We start from the raw sequence: 19,774 nt of genomic DNA on the forward strand, positions 1-19,774 counted from the left end.
AAAAACTAAAACTATTAATAATGTTTCACACAGAGTACAAACACACACACATACACAGACACAGACACACAGACACAGACAGACACACACACACACACACACACACACACGACTGATGTGGGCCACACACACACACTCACACACACACTGAAGCAGAGGAACTCTAACACCCAGAGGATGAATTTCCCGTCAGTTTCTTCTGCTATTGTCCTCTAAAGCATGCAGGGGAAAGTACGCAATCACATGCTCTCACACACACACACACAGATAGTGATGGGAAACTAGGGTACTTACAGGCGCTTAAGGTTTTCAGCAACACTATTTGCATATTGTTGATCCGTCTGTAAAACAAAGCAAGAACCAGTGTTGACTTTCATGAATCACACAATCTTTCCCAATCGATACATGTTCAGCTTTGAGCTAGACAAGAGTTTGTCGCAGTTTTTGGATGGATGTTAAAAGTACAATGTCGGTTCTCATTTCCTGAATTTTCCTGCTAAAGAGATCATAGTCTCTGTGAAGAACTTTAACTGTGCAATAATGACAGCAAATGATGTTGAGTTGCTGAAGCTCTTTCCACTATAAAACAGCAGATGCACTTCACCGCTCATATTCAGTTTCACGGTTCGTTCAAGACTCAACTCAAGCATGGCATATTCCTGGAGCTGCCACAGGGGGTGCTAGAGCTGCACGAATAATCGTTAAAAGATCGCCATCTCGACTCAAACACCCATGCGATCTCATTCCTACATGACAACGATTCGCCTGAGTCCATTAAACTTTGCCAAAACCACACCGAATCGTTCAGATGTGCGTCCTGATCCAGAGAGAGCCGTTGTCAAACAGCTTCACCATCTGTTTTGTGTTACAAATATTCATATTATCACAGAAGTACTGAGATAAAAGTTTATAGTTCGGATATAAACACTGATGTCTACAGCGATTAAAATAGAGTAAATTAACTTTTGAAAGTAACTTGACGCTTCAAACATGTATTTGTCATTGAATACTTCAAGAGATTCATTCAAAACCGCTGATTCATCCAATAATGAAACAAGTGAAGACTTTATGAGTGAGTCATTGAATCATTCACTCAAGAGATTCATTCAAAAACACTGATTCGTCCAGTAATGAAACAAGTATTTATGAGTGAGTCATTGAATCATTAATTCAAGAGATTCAATCAAAAACACAGATTCATCCAGTAATGAAACAAGTATTTATGAGTGAGTCATTGAATCCTTTACTCAAGAGATTCATTCAAAAACACTGATTCGTCCAGTAATGAAACAAGTATTTATGAGTGAGTCATTGAATCATTAATTCAAGAGATTCAATCAAAAACACCGATTCATCCAGTAATGAAACAAGTATTTATGAGTGAGTCATTGAATCATTCACACAAGAGATTCAATCAAAAACACAGATTCATCCAGTAATGAAACAAGTATTTATGAGTGAGTCATTGAATCATTTACTCAAGAGATTCATTCAAAAACACTGAATCGTCCATTAATGAAACAAGTATTTATGAGTGAGTCATTGAATCATTTACACAAGAGATTCAATCAAAAACACCGATTCATCCAGTAATGAAACAAGTATTTATGAGTGAGTCATTGAATCATTTACTCAAGAGATTCATTCAAAAACACTGATTCGTCCAGTAATGAAACAAGTATTTATGAGTGAGTCACTGAATCATTCACACAAGAGATTCGATCAAAAACACCGATTCATCCAGTAATGAAACAAGTATTTATGAGTGAGTCATTAAATCATTTACTCAAGAGATTCATTCAAAAACACTGATTCGTCCAGTAATGAAACAAGTATTTATGAGTGAGTCATTGAATCATTTACTCAAGAGATTCGATCAAAAACACAGATTCATCCAGTAATGAAACAAGTATTTATGAGTGAGTCATTGAATCATTCATTAAAACAGTTTTTTTAAATAATTCATTCAGATTAATTCAACATTTCAACTAAACTGCAGCAATTAACATTTTGTCGGAACCTCTATTAAATTACGTTACATTGTTTAGTTGTCAGTTCAGAATCATGAGAGAATCGTGATCTCAGTTTAACCAGAATCGTTCAGCTGTCAGTCAGTCGACACCAGTTCTGTCTGTCAGATCATGGCTTTATCATTTAAAACTCTATATGCAACCTTTTGCTTTACAAGTTTGTGCTGAATTTAAAGTAAAGCCACTCGGATTTATATTTTATTATCAGTTCAGCATTCAGACATTTTTAGTGTAGTTTAAAGTCACCATGAATCAAAATTGACTATATTTCTGGAATACAGCAGTATAGTTTATCCACGCACATCATTAGCTGTTTAAATTCATGAGCTGTCGTAATCTTTAAGGCTGAAGTTGAGTGTCTGTCAGCTCAGTTTTTGCGGTTTTGCTGTTTTTCACAGATTGAACATGTTGAATATTGGCAGGATTACGTCTTGTACAATGCGTTCACGTTGCACTCGTATTAATGACCTGAGAGCTCTGACGTGTGCCATGTGACGCTGTACCACCTGACCTGTAGTGTTGCCATAGAAAGGCATAATCATAATCATAAAAAAGATTCTAAGTAGAACATCATGTTGTCATCTCCCAAATTATGATTATTACGATAATTCCTCACGGGCAAAATCAAGACCCGCCCTACATTTGTTCTTGTTTCAGAAGCATTTCACTCGGATATACGGCACAATAGAGAACAGACGATTGTAATCTCAGTTTCATGAAGACTTGAAGTGTTGAAACTCTCTAGAGTGGTGTGTCGGATGGAGTCAGTGTAACAGTGAAACTCAAGGACGAGGGTATAATGTGAGGATACACACGCTGCGTCAGAGTCCATGACCTGCGGGAACATCACACTATCCTCATTTCCCACACATCTCTCATCACCGACTCATTGTGTTGGCAATTATCCTGAGACGTAGAGGAGAACGAGTGACAGAAGATGAGGAAACACCTGCAGAAACTCTGACCAAACCTTCAGTTTCCAGAGGGAAATGCTGCGTTCAGACGCACAGAGAGCTTGTGACTTATCATGAGATGAGCAATCCTGACCCGTTTAGTGTCACGTCAGCTGCTCTTCAGAACGCTTTAATCACAGGATGGAAAACACCACATTACAAAAGCATTTGTCACAATCCTTTTAAGTTCTCTTAAAAGAAAAAAGGGCTGAAAAGTGTCAATGAGACGGAAAGTGCAAACAACAACATTTGTACATTTCCTGATGAAAATGTGAGTGGCGCTTTCAGAGGAAAAACAATTTATATATTTTTATATAAAAAAAAAAATATTTTTATATTTAGAGATAATATTTCTGGAAAGTTCACTGTGGTGAGCAAACTTCTTCCTTCTTTGGAGTCTGACTCCCTGCATTTGCATCTAGTGAAAGCCGACTGGCATTCATCTAAACTGTATATTCCCCCTTCCATGTAAAGCGCTTTGAGAACCCAGAAAAGCGCAATATAAATGTAACAAATAATAATAATAATAATAATTATATGCAAACTAAATGCAAATTAGTTTGACTGAATCTGAACAAGTCGCAGGCGTGTGGAAAGCACATACACTGTTCATAACACACTTACAGAATGCACTTTATTAACAGGCAAGATGTAAGTTCTTCATCAAAAGCAGCAAATGAATCAATATTATCTTCTTTTTTAATTCCACCCAAAAATGATAATTTTGTGTCACCCTAATGTCATTCCAAACTCAAATCACTTTCCTTCTTTATTCACAGGAACACAAACGGAGGGAATCTGAAGATTGTGCTGGTCGTTCTTTTCCAGGCAATTACAGTGAATGAGAAATATCATTTTTCAGTGAATACATTTCAATTCTTTCCAGTAATTTCAGTGAATTTTGGTTCTCACACAAAACTATTAGAATATAGTTATATGAACCATTTTACAATCATTTTGTGTTTCATTTTTGGGTGAACTATCCTTTTAACATGCTGGGAATGACAGCAAACAAGAAAGAAAAAGAGGACTGGACTCTAGATGCATATTACTGTACAAACCCTCACAGAGATAACATTATGATAAAAAAAATGAGATATGGCATGTTCTTAAATCATCCCCAAAGTAAAAGGTGTGTGAATACACAACCCAGACAGAACTCTCTCACACACACACACACACACACACAGTTCACTGCCGCCAGTTACTCATAGTCAATGTTAATTAAAGTGAAGTGCTCAAACACACTCAACAGTGTACAGTGTGTGTGTCTAGGGCACAGTGTCCTTCAGATACAGTGTGGTGAAACACAGGATGACGCTTTACTGCATTCATCATCATACATCACTGTAATATACTGTAATCTGAAAGACATCTATTTCACTGCTCTCATAAACACTTCTTAGAAAATAAAACACTAGCTATAATGGAGAATATCCAGGGTCAGCTCCATTTCACCCCAAAAGACAATATATTTTGCATATAAGTTGTCCTCTAGATGAAAAGTCTGATCGCTGAGTGTAATGGCACACACTTCCTCAACAAGCCGCATGATCTGAGATCTCGTTCACACTGAATCTGTATAATCTGTTATATTATCATACTCTAGCTGTTAGAAACCTCCACTGACCGAGGTTCAGCGTTTCGACTGTTACACTGCTCCTGAACCGCAGTGTGTTTGCACAAAAACATCATGTGTTGTAGGAACAAACTCAATACTGCTCTGTCCTCATGAGCGGTGTCCGAATATGCCGAATACTTCCCTATCTGATGGAAAGCCAACATGACGAATGTAGGACATCTGAATTACACACACTCTTGCAGTCAGTCCCAATACTGGTGCACTATTCTCTGCTGTGTTAGTATGAGGAGTGTGTTCACTTCACACTGAACATTCTCAAATGAAACAGTGCACATCGAATCCCCAGATGATGCCATAAACTCACCACTAAACTACAGGCCAGATTTACTGACAGCTTGATGAGCGCAAACCCTCTTTTGGAGTTCAAAACTACTGTCAGGATTTACTAAAGACACACAGTGATAAATGAGCGATGGAAAGCGCGGACAGGGTTATTTTTGCAGCCGACTATATTGCATATGCATTTGTAGGAGTTTCCCTTTCAGACACTAAATTGATGGGAGGAGAGTTTTTAAAGTCCCCTGTAGTCAATCTATGATCTTTGATCACCAAAATGACATATTTAAATGTTTTTTCCTTGAATTTTTTTTTTTCATGCCTTGAAATATCTTGAATGTAACTCAACACCCTTGCCTCATTTAGTATACGCGGTTCTATGAATATGCAAATGAGCCCCGCCTCCACTCACTCACTCAGCTCAGAGATCCACTGGTTGGATCAGAGATCGTGTGATAGAAGAGAGAGAATTTCCTCCAGTCGTCTTCATTTATCCAGAACGCTCTTGGTGGATTGCATTGGTCATTATGGGAATGAGCTGCAGCGTCTGTGTTCTTTCATTTGTGCATCGTCAGTAAATCACGCGCAGAACTGCACTCTCCCATCAGCGCTTTTATGGGATATCAGTCTCCCTGTAACTTCCCTGTGTAGTGCATCTGTCCCCAAGCGTGGACATCTGGACATCTTACGCAGTGGCTATCAGACACCAGTGCTGTATGATACAAGAACTGTACAAACCTCATATATGAGATGGTAGTGAACATAGAGCATATCTGAGACTCAACGTGTGTTAATTGTATGCTAATGGCTGAACAGCAGGGCAGAGATGAGTTATCACAGGACAGAAGCCAGACAGAGCGTATAATCAGTGAGGAAATGGACTTACAAATGGTTCAGCAGCTTCTAAAAGTCTCAAGCTACTCATAACGTAAAGTAGATCAACTCCAGGAAAGCTACCGGTTTAGTTGTTAACTATTCAGCAAGCTAGAAACAAAAAGCACCTAATTACACAAATGTTACCTTGAGGGACTAATATATCAGATGATAACTACAATGTTGCTATTTAAGCAATGCCACACGTGCAAGAGTTCTGATGTCCTCTAATATCAGCAGTGATCGTTGCTGTGTGGATATCTGGATAATCATCACGACCACAAGTGTGATATTGCTTTTACACAACAATTCAATAAACAAGGAGTTAATTATGGAGTAACTTACATTTTAGACACAATATTAGCGCTATACTTTTTAGTTTGTTAGGAAATCTTTGGCTGAGCAAAACCAGGTAAAGTCAAAGCAGAATTTACTGTAAAACACAGCAGTGGAGTTTCCTTGCTGAATGAATCAGCATTTTGAATGAATCAGTCAATGAAAGATTCAATGACTCATTAATAAAGAGACTTGTCAATATATTGAATGAATCTGTGTGTTGAATGAACCGTTCAGTGAATGATTCAATGACTCACTTATACAGAGACCTGTTTATAGCCTGAATGAATCAACAGTTTGAATGAACTGGTGTGATTCAGTAACTCTAATAAAGTTATTAACCCTCACTTTGTTTAAATCACTTTATATATATCAAGTAGTTTGGTATATATTGAAGTCTCAAAAAAACGAGATGTTACTTATCCACATTATGATTACACAACACACGGATCACATTTCTGGAATTCATAATCCGTGTCCTCTAGGATCCGAGAAGGTTTTGATCTTACCTCTGCTATGAAGACGACGATCACGCAGTCCTCCTTCTCGACCGGACTCAGCTCTGACATCAGCGAGCTCAGCGTGTCCGTCAGGTACGTGTGCACCTCTCGCTTCACACTGGGGACGCCCAACACTATCGACACTGAGAGAGAGAGAGAGATGCTCTAATCAGCCCTGTGTGCATTTACTCTTCACAGATCACCATTGAAACATACTGTACCCTTCACTCACACTCACTCTCTCACTCTCTGACTCTCTCACTCACTCTCTCACTCTCTCTCACTCACACACACTCACACTGTAAGTGGCCACTGGAGGCCGCTAGAGGTGATGCATTGAGTCGGGTCATTCATGTGACGGGGTTTGAGGCTTTTCACATGTGTATAGCTGATCGACGTTTTTGCTCTCTTCTGTTTTCTCTGATCTCCGAAGCTCATGGACAGATGTAACTCAGATTGTGGAATCCTGTTCAGTTTGCAATATTAATGTAATTCCGTTTTTCATGCTATTTTGTAAGGTTTATTTCTTATGTCCACTTTTATGTGCTGTTTTAGTTCTGATACCGTCAAGCTAGCGGCTAATTCCTGAAAGCAACGAATCTAAAGTTTGCACCCTTGGTGAGCGGAGCGAGGTGTGTACTATTTAGCTCCATGTATAAGACTTTAAGGATGTAAATTGTCTATTGACTGCTACTGGAAATTGTTTTGTGTATAATGTATCAGGAAAGCTGCATGTGTTAAGGGAGCAAATTTTCGTTTGTGTTGTTATTTTTATATGCATTGCACATTTATACAAATGCATGATGATGTACTGTAAAAAGATGAAGATTGATTGTAAATTTGTGTAATGCCAAAAGTTCAGTAACAAACAATTTTTTTGTGTTTACTTCAAGTTTTCACGGTGCTCATGCTAAATCTCAAAGAATAAAACGATTGCACCCGTTAGAGACTCTCTGCCATTATTAAGGAGCCAAGGGCTGCTACAGTGAAAACTCGCCGCTGAGTCATCCACCAATGCCGGACGTCTTCATCAGCCAGCAGATACATGATCATCTGATGTTGCACGCCAATATATGGATGCCACAGCTGCAGTGAGAGACTTTTTCTGACTGAGTGGGTAAAAACGACCGCAGATACACATTCAGGAGCACTTCATTAAAGCCAAAGTGGTAAAAAGACTGTGGGCTCAGATAATTCATCATATGGGACATTTGACATCTAGAGAAAGCAAGAATTGCCATTTTCTAAATAATTCCAAGGAGGGTTTTGTATGTGTAATACAAAATACTGTAATTCTAGATTCTTAAGGTTGACAAGTACAAGGTCTAAGAGTGTGGCTAAGGTCAATGACATCTCATAAGATCTTAATTACTGAACCTAACAAGATCTGAGGAGCTAAACTGTCTGACTGGCGACTATCAGCAGTATTCTCGTTTATGACATTTGGTAGCTGTTTCTGTTTACTTTACTTTCTTTGACGTGTTCTCAAAGTGTAGATGTCTGATGTGAGTGGTAATATATAGTGTTAAAGATAAGTTAAAGTCACTACTCTTCCAAATTTAAGTCTAGACATTAAACGCTCTAAGGCTCTAAAGTACAAACAGATCTATTAGACCTACAAAATGTCATTACCTGCTGAGGAAACGGAAAAAATCCCAGAAGCACAAGTCAGGTCGAGCTCACGTGACCGTAGTTTAACAACAAAGGGTCAAGAATTACATGAACAGGAAGCGAAGAGGAATGAAAAGGCATTCAACAAAGCTTACGATTCTTGGAAACAAACAGCAAAGGAACTTAGAGTAAAACTGAAGACTTTCTGCTCATCTGAGGACCTTGATAATATTCAAACTAGCATTAATTCCAAACAAGCTAAAGTACACCAAAACTATGAGCCCATTCGACACAATCATACCACTACTCCAGATATTGTCAAAAGAATGGATGCATGTGACACTCTTACAACCGAGATTTGTGACCTTGTCAGTAAAAGACTAGAGAACATAGAAGAGGCTTTCAATGACCAACTAGAGAAAGAGAGAGTGAGAATAGCGCTGAATAAGGATGAGTATGGGTCAGTCTTTGGAAATACGAAAACAGAAACAGTAATTTCAGAGTCATCACAAGGATCAGGCAACCACTCAAGCGCCACCTCCAGGTCCTCTAGCAAACGTGCAGATGCAGAAGCAGAACTAGCCGCCAAGGTAGAACAGGCAAAAGCTATGCAAAAAATACACTTTCAACAGGCAAGACTCGACAAACTGGAGAGTGAATGGAAACTCAAGGAAACACAGATGCTAGCAGAAATCAAGCAAAAGGAGGCTGAAATGAAACTAAAGCTAGAAGAGGAAAAAACAAGGTTACAACAGCTACAAGCGGATAATGAAGTGAAGGTAGCAGCAGCTCGGGTGAGAGCGTACAACAATTTTGATGGCTTAGAAAGCTTTGAGGAAGTGACTGACCATAAAACTCATTATGGTGGACAAAATGCTGGACTTAGAACCCCACTAAATCCACAAGCAATGCCATTTCAGCCACATCCCGCACACTCAGAGGAGCCAGTAGCTCAGGAGGTCAGCCTAGCCCAGGCAATTGCAAGCTCACTTACCCTAAGCCGTCTACCTGTCCCAGAACCAACCACGTTTACCGGTGACCCCTTAAAGTTCTTAGACTGGAAGATATCCTTTATGGCTCTCATCGACCAGAAGCCCCTTCCAGCTAGCGAGAAAATGCTCTATCTAAAGAGTTATCTTGCTGGGGAAGCCCGCAAAGCTGTTGAAGGATTTTTCTACCGAAATTCAGAGAAGGCATATCAGGGTGCCTGGGCAGTCTTACAAGATAGGTATGGAAGTCCATTCATTGTTCAAAGGGCCTTCAGAGACAAGCTCACGAAGTGGCCAAAGATAGCTGTGAATGACCCTATTGCATTAAGAGAGTTTGCAGATTTCCTTCAAGGTTGTGTTGAGGCCATTCCTCACGTTAAGGGTCTGGGTATTCTAAATGATTGTGAGGAAAATCACAAGCTCCTTAAAAAGTTGCCGGAGTGGATGGTGCGCAGATGGAGTCGTATTGTTGTGGAAGAGCTAGACAGATCTGGAGACTATCCAAGTTTTGTGCATTTCACAGAGTTTATGCAAACCGAAGCTCGTATAGCTTGTAACCCAGTCGCCTCCCCCCTTCTGATGAACGTTAAAAACACAGACGAGAGGCTTCCGAAGAGAGCCAAGGCGCTCAACACAAGCACCATTGGTGGGAGTAAACTAGTCGCCAAGTTAATACATAGATGCGTGAAATGTCGGAAGCTCAGACGACCAGTTGAGGAGCAACGAATGTCTGATCTCCCCAGTGAACGTTGTGAAGTCTCAGCTCCCTTCATGTTCTGTGGAATGGATTGCTTCGGCCCATTTGCCACCAAGCGAGGTCGCAAAGAGTGCAAGAGATATGGACTCATCTTCACATGCCTGTCTTCTCGAGCAGTCCATCTTGAAATGCTTGAAGACATGTCCACGGACGCCTTCATTAACGCTTTAAGGTGTTTTATTAGCCTTAGAGGAGCTGTTTGCCAACTCCGCTGTGATCAGGGCACAAACTTCGTGGGTGCGAAGAATGAGTTCAAGGAAGCCCTCAAGCAATGTGATACAGAGGCAGTGGAAGCCTTTCTGGCGGACAAACAGTGCAAGTTCATTCTCAATGCTCCTTCAGCGAGTCACACAGGTGGTGTGTGGGAGCGACAAATACGGACCATCCGCAACGTGCTGAATGTTACGATCTCTCAGTGTTCAGGTAGACTAGATGATGCCTCCCTTAGAACGCTGTTCTATGAAGCTATGGCCATCGTCAACAGTCGCCCATTAAACGTTGATGGAATCAATGATCCTATGGCACCAGAGCCCCTGACTCCAAACCACCTTATCCTGATGAAAGCTAAGGTTGCCTTACCACCTCCTGGAAAGTTCATAAAGGAAGATGTGTACGCCGCAAAAAGATGGCGCAGAGTACAATACTTAACCGAACAGTTCTGGAGCCGGTGGAAGAAAGAATACCTCCTGAATACGTCAATTAGGCAAAAGTGGCATGTACCCCGGCGCAACTTGAAAGTGAATGACATAGTCATTATAATGGAAGATACACTCCCAAGGAACCAGTGGCAACTGGGACGAGTGGTTGAAACTACAGAAGGGTCAGATGGTTTAGTTCGTCGGGTAAAGGTACAAGTTGGGGAGCGGAAACTAACGCAGAAACAGAACCATCGAGTTAAGCCCTCAATCATCGAACGGCCGATCCAAAAGCTGGTGCTTCTCCTTGAAAACGAATAATGGTCTGTCAATCTGAAGTACGCTTACATCAGACATGTTGGTCTAATAGTTCTATTTCTTATTTGTGACATATACACCTATAGCTCTATACTTAGCCAGTTAGTATAGTCTAGAAATCATGTATGAGTAACTGTTTTGTTTTCCCTGCTGAGTTCATTTATCATAACATGATTGGTGGGAGTGTAAGTGGCCACTGGAGGCCGCTAGAGGTGATGCATTGAGTCGGGTCATTCATGTGACGGGGTTTGAGGCTTTTCACATGTGTATAGCTGATCGACGTTTTTGCTCTCTTCTGTTTTCTCTGATCTCCGAAGCTCATGGACAGATGTAACTCAGATTGTGGAATCCTGTTCAGTTTGCAATATTAATGTAATTCCGTTTTCCATGCTATTTTGTAAGGTTTATTTCTTATGTCCACTTTTATGTGCTGTTTTAGTTCTGATACCGTCAAGCTAGCGGCTAATTCCTGAAAGCAACGAATCTAAAGTTTGCACCCTTGGTGAGCGGAGCGAGGTGTGTACTATTTAGCTCCATGTATAAGACTTTAAGGATGTAAATTGTCTATTGACTGCTACTGGAAATTGTTTTGTGTATAATGTATCAGGAAAGCTGCATGTGTTAAGGGAGCAAATTTTCGTTTGTGTTGTTATTTTTATATGCATTGCACATTTATACAAATGCATGATGATGTACTGTAAAAAGATGAAGATTGATTGTAAATTTGTGTCATGCCAAAAGTTCAGTAACAAACAATTTTTTTGTGTTTACTTCTAGTTTTCACGGTGCTCATGCTAAATCTCAAAGAATAAAACGATTGCACCCGTTAGAGACTCTCTGCCATTATTAAGGAGCCAAGGGCTGCTACACACACACTCTCCCACACACTCTCACTCTCACACTCACACTCTCACACTCACTCTCTCACTCTCTCACTCACTCACACACTCACACACTCACACACTCACACACTCACACACACTCTCTCACTCTCCCACACACTCTCACTAACACACTCACTCACTAACTCACACTCTCTCACTCTCTCTCACACACACACATACACCAGCCTGTAGAGCGGCAGTGACTGTGCATCTGCATTTCTAAGAGCTCAATCTTAATTAACGCCGGATGAAGAGCAGCTGATCTTGCGGGATCACTGAAACTCTCCTCCACTGGACAGACACACACACTCACTCTCTCACTCTCTCACACACCCCCCGCTCAGACAGGCAGAGAGCCAGGACAGGAGCCGGAGAGCCAGACTCTACGCTTCAGGAGTGATGGAATATTACGAGTTCGGCATATATGGGATAAGAGGATCGCAAACACTCAGACGATGAAGTTTACCTTTTTATCTTCAGTTGCCTTTTTTACTTTTATAAGGTCATATTTTTCAAACCTCTCTCCTAGGCCTATATCTTCAAAACTGCACAGAAAGACTTTTGGGGGCACTCATATAAATCCTGAGCGGTGTGTGTGGATGCTACAGCCTCACACTGCCTCATGACTTCTGACCATGATTAATGAATTAAAATAATAAAACACATCTACATATATACAAATACGATCGTACAAAGGGTTAATACCATTCATTAGCTAAATATTTCTGAAACAGACAGAGAGACGTAAAGGGTGACCGATAGCACTGATTTATTGAAGGAGGAAAAAAACATCACCACCAAAAAAAGGGCACTTCGGAGTGTAAGGGCAAAAAGGGCTTGAGCCCTACCTGTGCACGTGCCTAAATGTGTGTACACTAATGTATTATTATGGTATGTAATACAATAGCCAGTAGGATTACTCTAAGACACTGGAAGACAGTGAAAGCCCCAGTGCAGTGGAAATGGAGTGGAATCATATGAATCTACGTTACGTCCAGTTCACAGTGTTAGAGAGGAGGAGTGTCTCTCTGGGAGGAGCTCTGGATACTTGTACTTTTCTTTTATTATGTTAAATCGTGCTTATAAACCTGCAACCCTTTATTAAGATTGTATTGTTGTATGCCTGTTACCAACCTTCCAAAAATCAATAAAACCTTCATTAAAAGGATGAAAGGAGGATAAAAGAAGCAGTGACGACAGCGCAAGACGACAGAGGACCATGCCTGGACATTATGATGGCTTTTGATTTAGTTTATGCGGCAGTCGCAGTCGTTTCGTAGTTTATGTTTATTTAGTGATTAAAGTAATGTTTGCTGTTTTTCGGTTCCGCCTCCTTCTTCTCTGAACTTCTGAGACGCTGAACACAGAGATTCAACAAACTCACTGCACTTGGCTTATTTTTCAACCCAAATACTGGGTTATTTATTTATTTTTAACCCAAATGATGGGATTTTTAAAAAAAATACTTAACCCAAATGCTGGGTGCCACACTGACTGTCATTTATTTATTTATTTATTTTACCTTTTTTTTTCACCCAAATGCTGGGTTATTTTTATAAAATATATTTTTTAACCCAAATGTTGGGTTATTTTTTCTTTCTTTTCTTAAATACTTATTTAACCCAAATGCTGGGTTATTTAAAAAAAAAAATACAAACGCTGGGTTCTTTTTTTTGTACCCAAATGCTGGGTTATTTGTGGTTTATGTGGAATTCATGCAACCGGACAGGTCTGGAGAAGGGTTGTTACTGTGCCGCACTGACCTCCGGTGCGACCCTGGCCGATGTGCACGGCCGGCTGGAGGCTGCTCTCCTTGGCCAGCAGGTGTGGCAGATGGTGGAAGATGCTGGGCAGCTGAAGAACATTCTTACTGCTGGTCACGTTCCACAGCTTCAGCTTGGTCTCATCTGAAAGAGAACGCACAATCGCACATAAATGAGTGTCTGTCGTAGTCGACCCGTTAAAACTATTAACACACAATCCTGGATCAACAGCCAGGGGCGTTTCTAGGTTTTAAAAACGTCAGGGTCTGGTGTTATAAGATAACATGATTCGATACAGAATAATATTGTAGGCCTATATGCAGGGGGCAGACTGGGTCAACAATTCAGCCCTGGCACTGTAGCCACACCAGCCCACATTACCACACAAACACGCGCATTCAAATGTGAGGTATTAGGGGAGTTCTAAAATTTGGATTTCTCGGACCTACATATGTGCATTTTAAGGTGTTTAAAGGCCAAAAAAGATAACAACAGCTTTAACAATAGCTTTAAAAGCAGATAATAGATTCATAACCATGAGAATGAGGATAAATGTTGAAATGAATGATCCACACTACAAAATGGAAATGCAGAATGTTTCTGCTTATTGTTGACAATACACAATCACATATTCCAAACAGGAATGGCCTTAAATGAGAAATCGTTCAAGGATTATTTTGCATAGATGTTACATTTCAATCAAACACCAGTGCAATATTTTTGTGTCCAGAGGCAAATGAGCAATTTATATACAGCGGGGGAAATAAGTATTGAACACGTCATCATTTTTCTCAGTAAATATATTTCCAAAGGTGCTATTGACATGACATTTTCACCAGATGTTGGTAACAACCCAAGTAAGCCATACATACAAAGAAACAAACAAAAATAAGTTCAGAAATTAAGTTATGTGTAATAATGTGAAATGACACAGGGAAAAAGTATTGAACACATGAAGAAAGGGAGGCGCAAAAAGGCATGGAAAGCCAAGACAACTGCTGAAAACTTACAGCAATTAAAAAGCAATCCAGCCCCCTGTCAGTGGAAATTAATAACAGCTGGTTCAGTCCCAAATGATGGCCTACAAAAAGGTCTCATTGCCAAGGTGTCACACAAGACACATCTCATGATGGGTAAAAGCAAAGAGCTGTCTCAAGACCTTCGCAACCTAATTGTTGCAAAACATAATGATGGCATTGGTTATAGGCGCCATTCTAAGCTTCTGAATGGTCCAGTGAGCACTTTTGGGGCCATAATACGGAAGTGGAAAGACAATAATTTCACCATAAATTTGCCTCGACCAGTGCTCCTCGCAAGATTTCTGATGGAGGAGTGAAAAGAATAATCACAAGAGTTTCCATTGTATTGTATTGCATTATATGTTTTAAAACTAGAGCTTTGATTATAAAATTCAGCATCTTACTAAGACATATTATTATATATTATTGGCAGATATAGAGTGACGACTGATATACAATTTATAACAAAATTATAACAAGTCTATATAAATATCAGCATCTGCACCAAATTGAACATTTTGATAACACTTCATTTTGATAGTCCATTATAACTTGTCAACTAACTCTCAGAGTATCAATAGACTGTTAGGATAAGTGGACAAAACTTGTTATTTCAAACTATTTAAAAAAAAAAAGTTTGTATGACTTATTTTCTTGTAGGGAACCGCGCTGGTCTATAACCCCCTGGACCCGCGCTGGTCTATAACCCCCGGCCCCGCGCTGGTCTATAACCCTCTGGCCCCGCGCTGGTCTATAAACCCCCGGCCCCGCGCTGGTCTATAACCCCCTGGCCCCGCGCTGGTCTATAAACCCCTGGCCCCGCGCTGGTCTATAAACCCCTGGCCCCGCGCTGGTCTATAACCCCTGGCCCCGCGCTGGTCTATAACCCCCTGGCCCCGCGCTGGTCTATAAACCCCTGGCCCCGCGCTGGTCTATAAACCCCTGGCCCCGCGCTGGTCTATAAACCCCTGGCCCCGCACTGGTCTATAACCCCCTGGCCCCGCGCTGGTCTATAACCCCCTGGCCCCGCGCTGGTCTATAAACCCCTGGCCCCGCGCTGGTCTATAACCCCGTGGCCCCGTGGGGCTGGTCTATAACCCCCTGGCCCCGTGGGGCTGGTCTATAACCCTCTGGCCCCGCGCTGGACTATAACCCCTGGCCCCGCGCTGGTCTATAACCCTCTGGACTGGTCTATAGATGAATATCAGATGATGTCACCAACGTCTCCTCAATGACGTCACTCACTTCTAAAACTTGTCTGCCGCCATCTTGAGTACCTGATTCACATCAGTCGCAAAGGAACTAGCTAGCTATGTCTTCAGTATGTTGTGCGGTGGGGTGCAACAACAAAAAAGGAGACCCCAAAATATCCTTTTACAGGCTACCTCAGGACGAAAAAAGACGCCGTAATTTGCAGGTGGCACATGTCCCCACCACTTTTGAAACATCTCGAGGCATGAATGTACCAATACAAATAAACAAAACATCTCCAGTTAACTAGCAGAGCATTCATTTCGTTCGTTTGTTAAATAAGAGGCGATCTAGCGCTGAAATGTGTTGTTTTTGAAATCAAGTGATCAAAGTGTTCGTTGCCGCTGCGATCAGTGGCGCGGATACTGTGTTTGTTTGTGGCTCGCGCACAGTCATCACTCGGACGCGCGCTTCAATGTGGAGAGACTCTCTATTCGTTCCGGTGAAATTACAAAACAAACTGCACACAAACGAGTCCCTGCCTGATATACAACCACTGATAAACATAATTGGTTTTGATGAGAAAAACGATATGAGTGTGGATTAGAACCCAGAACCTCTGACACGCTTGGCAAAAGTTCTGCCCCTGGACCATTTAAATACACGCTTAAAATAGGATTGGTAGTTCAGTAGCAGCGGACAGAGGCTGGAAGTATGCATCAGGTATCGCGTAGGGATCACACCCTAACGATATTATTTTTTGAAAGTAGAGTTTCTTTTCATGGCAGTCAATGTGCAAAATGTTGTCTTTCATATCCATTACTGTATCCGTACGAAGCTGTAAATAGTAGCAAGCTAGCTAGTTAATGCTTGTCAGTACCATAGACAGTACTCGGTAGGTACTCAAGATGGCGGCAGTCAACTGGAAAAAGAGAGGATGACGTAAGAGGTCACGTGACTGATATTCAAGTATAACTTGCTGGACTACCCTCTGGCCCCGCGCTGGTCTATAACCCTCCCCTGGCCCCGCGCTGGACTATAACCCCCTGGCCCCGCGCTGGTCTATAACCCCCTGGCCCCGCGCTGGACTATAACCCCCTGGCCCCGCGCTGGTCTATAACCCCTGGCCCCGCGCTGGACTATAACCCCCTGGCCCCGCGCTGGTCTATAACCCCTGGCCCCGTGCTGGACTATAACCCCCTGGCCCCGCGCTGGACTATAACCCCCTGGCCCCGCGCTGGACTATAACCCCCTGGCCCCGCGCTGGTCTATAACCCCTGGCCCCGCGCTGGACTATAAGCCTCTGGCCCCGTGCTGGTCTATAACCCTCTGGCCCCGTGCTGGTCTATAACCCTCCCCTGGCCCCGCGCTGGACTATAACCCCCTGGCCCCGCGGGGCTGGACTATAACCCTCTGGCCCCGTGCTGGTCTATAACCCTCTGGCCCCGCGCTGGACTATAACCCCCTGGCCCCGCGCTGGTCTATAACCCTCCCCTGGCCCCGCGCTGGACTATAACCCTCTGGCCCCGCGCTGGACTATAACCCTCTGGCCCCGCGCTGGTCTATAACCCTCTGGCCCCACGCTGGACTATAACCCTCTGGCCCCGCGGGGCTGGTCTATAACCCCCTGGCCCCGCGCTGGTCTATAGCCCCCTGGCCCCGCGCTGGACTATAACCCTCTGGCCCCGCGGGGCTGGTCTATAACCCTCTGGCCCCGCGCTTGTCTATAACCCCCTGGCCCCGCGCTGGACTATAACCCTCTGGCCCCGCGGGGCTGGACTATAACCCTCTGGCCCCGCGGGGCTGGACTATAACCCTCTGGCCCCGCGGGGCTGGACTATAACCCTCTGGCCCCGCGGGGCTGGACTATAACCCTCTGGCCCCGCGGGGCTGGTCTATAACCCTCTGGCCCCGCGCTGGTGTATAACCCCCTGGCCCCACGCTGGTCTATAACCCCCTGGCCCCGCGCTGGACTATAACCCTCTGGCCCCGCGGGGCTGGTCTATAACCCTCTGGCCCTGCGCTGGACTATAACCCCCTGGCCCCGCGCTGGTCTATAACCCCCTGGCCCCGCGCTGGACTATAACCCTCTGGCCCCGCGGGGCTGGTCTATAACCCTCTGGCCCCGCGCTGGTCTATAACCCCCTGGCCCTGCGCTGGACTATAACCCCCTGGCCCCGCGCTGGACTATAACCCTCTGGCCCCGCGCTGGACTATAACCCTCTGGCCCCGCGCTGGTCTATAACCCCCTGGCCCCCCCTGGCCCCGCGCTGGACTATAACCCTCTGGCCCTGCGCTGGACTATAACCCCCTGGCCTCACGCTGGACTATAACCCCCTGGCCTCACGCTGGTCTATAACCCCCTGGCCCCACGCTGGACTATAATCCTCTGGCCCCGCGCTTGTCTATAACCCCCTGGCCCCGCGCTGGTCTATAACCCCCTGGCCCCGCGCTGGACTATAACCCTCTGGCCCCGCGCTGGACTATAACCCCCTGGCCCCCCCTGGCCCCGCGCTGGACTATAACCCCCTGGCCCCGCGCTGGACTATAACCCTCTGGCCCTGCGCTGGACTATAACCCCCTGGCCTCACGCTGGTCTATAACCCCCTGGCCTCACGCTGGTCTATAACCCCCTGGCCCCGCGCTGGACTATAACCCTCTGGCCCCGCGCTTGTCTATAACCCCCTGGCCCCGCGGGGTTGGACTATAACCCTCTGGCCCCGCGGGGCTGGACTATAACCCCCTGGCCCCGCGCTGGTCTATAGCCCCCTGGCCCCGCGCTGGACTATAACCCCCTGGCCCCGCGCTGGACTATAACCCCCTGGCCCCGCGCTGGACTATAACCCTCTGGCCCCGCGGGGCTGGACTATAACCCCCTGGCCCCGCGCTGGTCTATAGCCCCCTGGCCCCGCGCTGGACTATAACCCCCTGGCCCCGCGCTGGACTATAACACCCTGGCCCCGCGCTGGACTATAACCCTCTGGCCCCGCGGGGCTGGACTATAACCCTCTGGCCCCGCGGGGCTGGACTATAACCCTCTGGCCCCGCGGGGCTGGACTATAACCCTCTGGCCCCGCGGGGCTGGACTATAACCCCCTGGCCCCGCGCTGGTCTATAGCCCCCTGGCCCCGCGCTGGACTATAACCCCCTGGCCCCGCGCTGGACTATAACCCCCTGGCCCCGCGCTGGACTATAACACCCTGGCCCCGCGCTGGACTATAACCCTCTGGCCCCGCGGGGCTGGACTATAACCCTCTGGCCCCGCGGGGCTGGACTATAACCCTCTGGCCCCGCGGGGCTGGACTATAACCCTCTGGCCCCGCGGGGCTGGACTATAACCCCCTGGCCCCGCGCTGGTCTATAGCCCCCTGGCCCCGCGCTGGACTATAACCCCCTGGCCCCGCGCTGGACTATAACCCCCTGGCCCCGCGCTGGACTATAACCCCCTGGCCCCGCGCTGGACTATAACACCCTGGCCCTGCGCTGGACTATAACCCTCTGGCCCCGCGGGGCTGGACTATAACCCTCTGGCCCCGCGGGGCTGGACTATAACCCCCTGGCCCCGCGCTGGTCTATAGCCCCCTGGCCCCGCGCTGGACTATAACCCTCTGGCCCCGCGCTGGTCTATAACCCCCTGGCCCTGCGCTGGACTATAACCCCCTGGCCCCGCGCTGGACTATAACACCCTGGCCCCGCGCTGGACTATAACCCTCTGGCCCCGCGCTGGTCTATAACCCCCTGGCCCTGCGCTGGACTATAACCCTCTGGCCCTGCGCTGGACTATAACCCCCTGGCCCCGCGCTGGTCTATAACCCCCTGGCCCCGCGCTGGACTATAACACCCTGGCCCTGCGCTGGACTATAACCCTCTGGCCCCGCGCTGGACTATAACCCTCTGGTGCTCTCACCGGACAGGCTGCTCCAGGTGCGGTTGATGTCCCGCAGCGCCTGCTTCTCTGCGATGGCTCGCTTGATCTCGTCCAGCACCAGGTTCAGCT

At 45.0% G+C, this 19,774-nt stretch overlaps 1 protein-coding gene across 1 annotated transcript in view; it reads right to left on the minus strand.

Moving 5' to 3' along the window:
• mgat4b (alpha-1,3-mannosyl-glycoprotein 4-beta-N-acetylglucosaminyltransferase B) overlaps positions 1–19,774 on the minus strand; it is a gene marked incomplete at its 5' end in the record, with an annotated part of 79,237 nt that overhangs the window by 50,412 nt on the left and 9,051 nt on the right. The window contains 4 exons of the mRNA XM_084133883.1: positions 295–341; positions 6,620–6,753; positions 13,568–13,711; positions 19,685–19,772. Of these exons, the coding sequence (XP_083990009.1) occupies positions 295–341; positions 6,620–6,753; positions 13,568–13,711; positions 19,685–19,772 (413 nt within the window). The remainder of the gene's footprint in view (positions 1–294; positions 342–6,619; positions 6,754–13,567; positions 13,712–19,684; positions 19,773–19,774) is intronic.

Source organism: Abramis brama (genome assembly GCF_963993115.1).
Source record: "Abramis brama genome assembly, chromosome: 13".
Taxonomy (NCBI): Eukaryota; Metazoa; Chordata; class Actinopteri; order Cypriniformes; family Leuciscidae; genus Abramis; species Abramis brama.